Raw genomic sequence first — 3,500 nt, 5'->3', positions numbered from 1 at the left:
CGTGGTTGTTGTTGTCAATTCTATACATCCATTTGCTTATTTGCTTTTTTGTATAGTTTCAGGCAGGCTCTTCCTAAACTATGTATTTGTCAATGTTATTGTAACTAGTTCGTAGATCTTTCGCAGGATCTTTCTCTCGAATACTACACAGAAAGAAAAAAGATAGGTTAATCTAACCGAAAAAGATTGTAAATAAACCATTTTTCTATTTTACATTGAAAACACAAACAACAAGTACAATTCAGGTTGTTAATATAATCGACGAAAAATTGTTATATGAATTTGGAAATTTTTAACCGCAAAAATAGTTAAACTAATCGTTAGAATTGTAGAACATAAATTTAACTACAAAAAATGGTATGGCCAACCTGCAAAATGGTAAAGTTACTATTCTTAACCACAAAAGTAGTAAAACTAACCGGATAAAATTGTAACTCTACTATCTTGATTGTTAATCTAACTGAAAAGATAGTCTTCACGTAATTCTCTTCTCTCTTTCTTCCCTCTTCATGATGAGAATAACCACAAATATAGTTAAACTAATCGTTAGAATTGTAGCACATAAATTTAACCACAAAAAATTGGTATGGCCAACCTGCAAAATGGTAAAGTTACTATTTTTAACCACAGAAATAGTAAAACTAACCGAATAAAATTGTAGCTCTACTATTTTGATTGTTAATCTAACCGAAAAGAGAGTTTATGCGATAAGAATAACGGCACTTTTGATGCTTTGCTTCTTCTTTTCTTCTTTCATATTCATTTGCAAACTTTTCATGGACGTTGTTATTTGCGTAGGTGCAGTGAAGTGAAATTAAATTAATTAATATATTAAAATTAAGTGTTGATGAATCTTAACAATAGTGAATTGTTTTCGCTAAATATTTTGCGTGCTGTGGAGGCGGATGATATGGATAATCCTGATCCAGAAGACACGGAATTTTGTAAATTAATTTTGGAGTGGGGATTTTCACATAAAATCGCTGAATTTAAAGGTAAGGTGCAAATACATTGTCATTGTTGTAGTTTTTAGTTAATTTAGTGAAATTCCAGCGCAAGCAATAACCTTGAAAAATTTGCAATATCTGACGGAGTCTGACCTTGCTGATTTGTTTAAAAACGACACCATTGGTGCTAGAGCGGAATTCCGCCATCAACTCATAACTTGGAGGAAAACCAACGTAAGTATTGTGAATCCCTCTGTGATCATTTCATGAAGAATCTTTTTTGTTGCAAAATTCCTTCAGGGGTATGGTAGCGTGTCGACGTGCGATACAGCGTCCGCCAATTCTGGTTTTGTTGACTTTGTGCAGCAGTGGCGACAGCGGATCAACAATGGCATCGAATCTCCTTCATGCTCACAAACATCCAGTTCATCTTCACATGACTTCGTAAGTTTATATATGAGGCACCTCACAAACCCAACAAAACATTAAACAAGTTTTAAAAACCTACAATTTTTAAGGATTTGCAGCAAGTGTTCAGTGCCCATCCAACTGGCGAGTATTTTCTGCGACTGGACAAACTAGATGACGCTGGGAGGAAGATCTTAATTGATGCCACTGTGTCGTGGTTTATTAAAAGAAAAATCAAAATATGCCGAAATACATTCCAATCTATTGCGCAAGATATTGCAAACAGGTTTAAAGATGACAAGGTAAATTATTTATTCATTACAAAACTATTTTCTAAATTTTCACCTATTTTCAGTCGATTTACTACCACAAAGATCCTATTACCTTGAGACCAGCAGGCCGCTTGTACGATAAATATTACAACACATTGAAGAGATTGAGGAAATCCGGTGAATTAGTGGACCCAGAAAGTTCAACTCCTGAGGCATCACCGACAGAAGAATATACATTTACTTTCGAGGATGAAAAATGTAACGCCACCACAATAGCTTTTGTTTTGTAATTATTTCATATTTTTTTATGCAGCTGCCTATGACTGGCTCAAACTTTTTGATTCGCCGTGGAGCACAGTTGAAGCAAATTGGAAAAAAACCTTCAAAATCAGACGACAAGAAATTTTGAACTCAAGTGGTAGCACATCAGCGAAAACTTTACGGGCCTGGAAACTTTTTTCCCATTCATGTGGATACAATCTGGTAAATGGATTTCTTAGTTTTACGTTTAAACTTGTCAGAATTGGTTAACTAGTTTGAATTTACAATCAAATGGGTCATATTAATAAAAAAAAATGATTTTTCTCAAATTTGACATCAATTTGTATGAAAAAACTTTCAAAATTTGAGAAAATATTTCAAAAAGCGTTTTATTTTTTATTAAATGACCCAATAAATACAAAAACTTCCTCTTGAAATACTATCATATATGAAAGTAATGCGTCATATTAATAAAAAAAGCAATTGCTTTTTCAAAACCTTTTCTCAAATTTTGAAAGTTTCTTTATACAAATTGATGTCAAATTTGTGAAAATTTGAGAAAAAACAAAAACCTTTTTTAATCATATGACCCAATATTTAAAGGCACGGCTGCAAACCGGTTCTGAATCGGGTTTTGAACCGAACCACTGCTGTGAAACCCAATCAACTTTCATATAATAATAGATATGCAAGTTGGAAGTAGCTCAAAAATTTCCCTGAATTTTCCTTTTTTTGCTTAGAGGGTGTTGATCAATTTCTTCCATAAAATACAAAAAAATAAATATATACATTTTGCATTTCTCTTTCAAAAAAAAACGGAAAACTTAGAAAAATGTTTGAGCTAGCTCCAACCTTCACAATATTATTCTTTAGTCGGTTGGCTGTAAAAATGGTCGCTACAGAATTTAAAACTCAAAATTTAATAATGCTTTCCTTTATTGCAGATTGATATTGACTTCAATGCTCTACATCAGAATTGCTCACAGCTAACAGAGAAATGGCAATGTTTTAGAACAAAAATTATACCAATTTTGAATAAGAGGGTAAAGATATTCAAAATCTTCAGCACTTGAAAAAAGTTAATGAGATTGATAAAGGTTTGTTAACATTGGTAATAATAAGATTAAATGATTTTTATAATAAATATACTTTTATTAAAGGTTCAGATCAACTTATAGCATTGTTACTGCACGTTGTACTACGACCTAATATAAAGCGGAAGGCAGGTGACAAAACGATTTTTTAGAAGTACTATCAAAGATTCTCAGCTCTCGTTTTTACTACAAGTTAGTACTGTGAACGATGTCGAAAATAAATTGGATAATCTGAAAAAATCACTCTATGCACGCGGTGAGACATTGCAACCACTAATTATCGCAATTGGCAGTGATTTAAGTAATTGCAAATTTTATGTTTACTATGACGACATTAAGTATGAGCTTCCTTCATTTTTAAGCGCTTTAGACATATGTTTTAAGACTTTCCATGTATTACATTTAAAATATCCACAGGATAGCATTGAGTTTTGGACGTTTGTCCAAAGATATTTTTATTCCATTGAATTGACTGAAGATAAAACTTCTCCAAATGTCCTTTGTTTGCTGAGGGACTT

The 3,500-nt window shown here is 32.5% G+C and overlaps 1 protein-coding gene across 1 annotated transcript in view; it reads left to right on the top strand.

Moving 5' to 3' along the window:
• LOC118755793 overlaps nt 1-3,123 on the top strand; it is a 4,681-nt gene extending 1,558 nt beyond the window's left edge. The window contains exons 2-7 of the mRNA XM_036490610.1: nt 1,220-1,391; nt 1,466-1,657; nt 1,711-1,885; nt 1,941-2,110; nt 2,833-2,985; nt 3,049-3,123. Of these exons, the coding sequence (XP_036346503.1) occupies nt 1,220-1,391; nt 1,466-1,657; nt 1,711-1,885; nt 1,941-2,110; nt 2,833-2,961 (838 nt within the window). The 3' untranslated portion in view covers nt 2,962-2,985; nt 3,049-3,123. The remainder of the gene's footprint in view (nt 1-1,219; nt 1,392-1,465; nt 1,658-1,710; nt 1,886-1,940; nt 2,111-2,832; nt 2,986-3,048) is intronic.
• The last annotated feature ends 377 nt before the right edge of the window (nt 3,124-3,500 follow it).

The sequence above is a fragment of the Rhagoletis pomonella genome, unplaced genomic scaffold, assembly GCF_013731165.1.
Source record: "Rhagoletis pomonella isolate Grant_MI unplaced genomic scaffold, Rhpom_1.0 Rhpom_scaffold_00002, whole genome shotgun sequence".
NCBI lineage: Eukaryota > Metazoa > Arthropoda > Insecta > Diptera > Tephritidae > Rhagoletis > Rhagoletis pomonella.
This window is presented reverse-complemented; position numbering and strand designations above follow the sequence as displayed.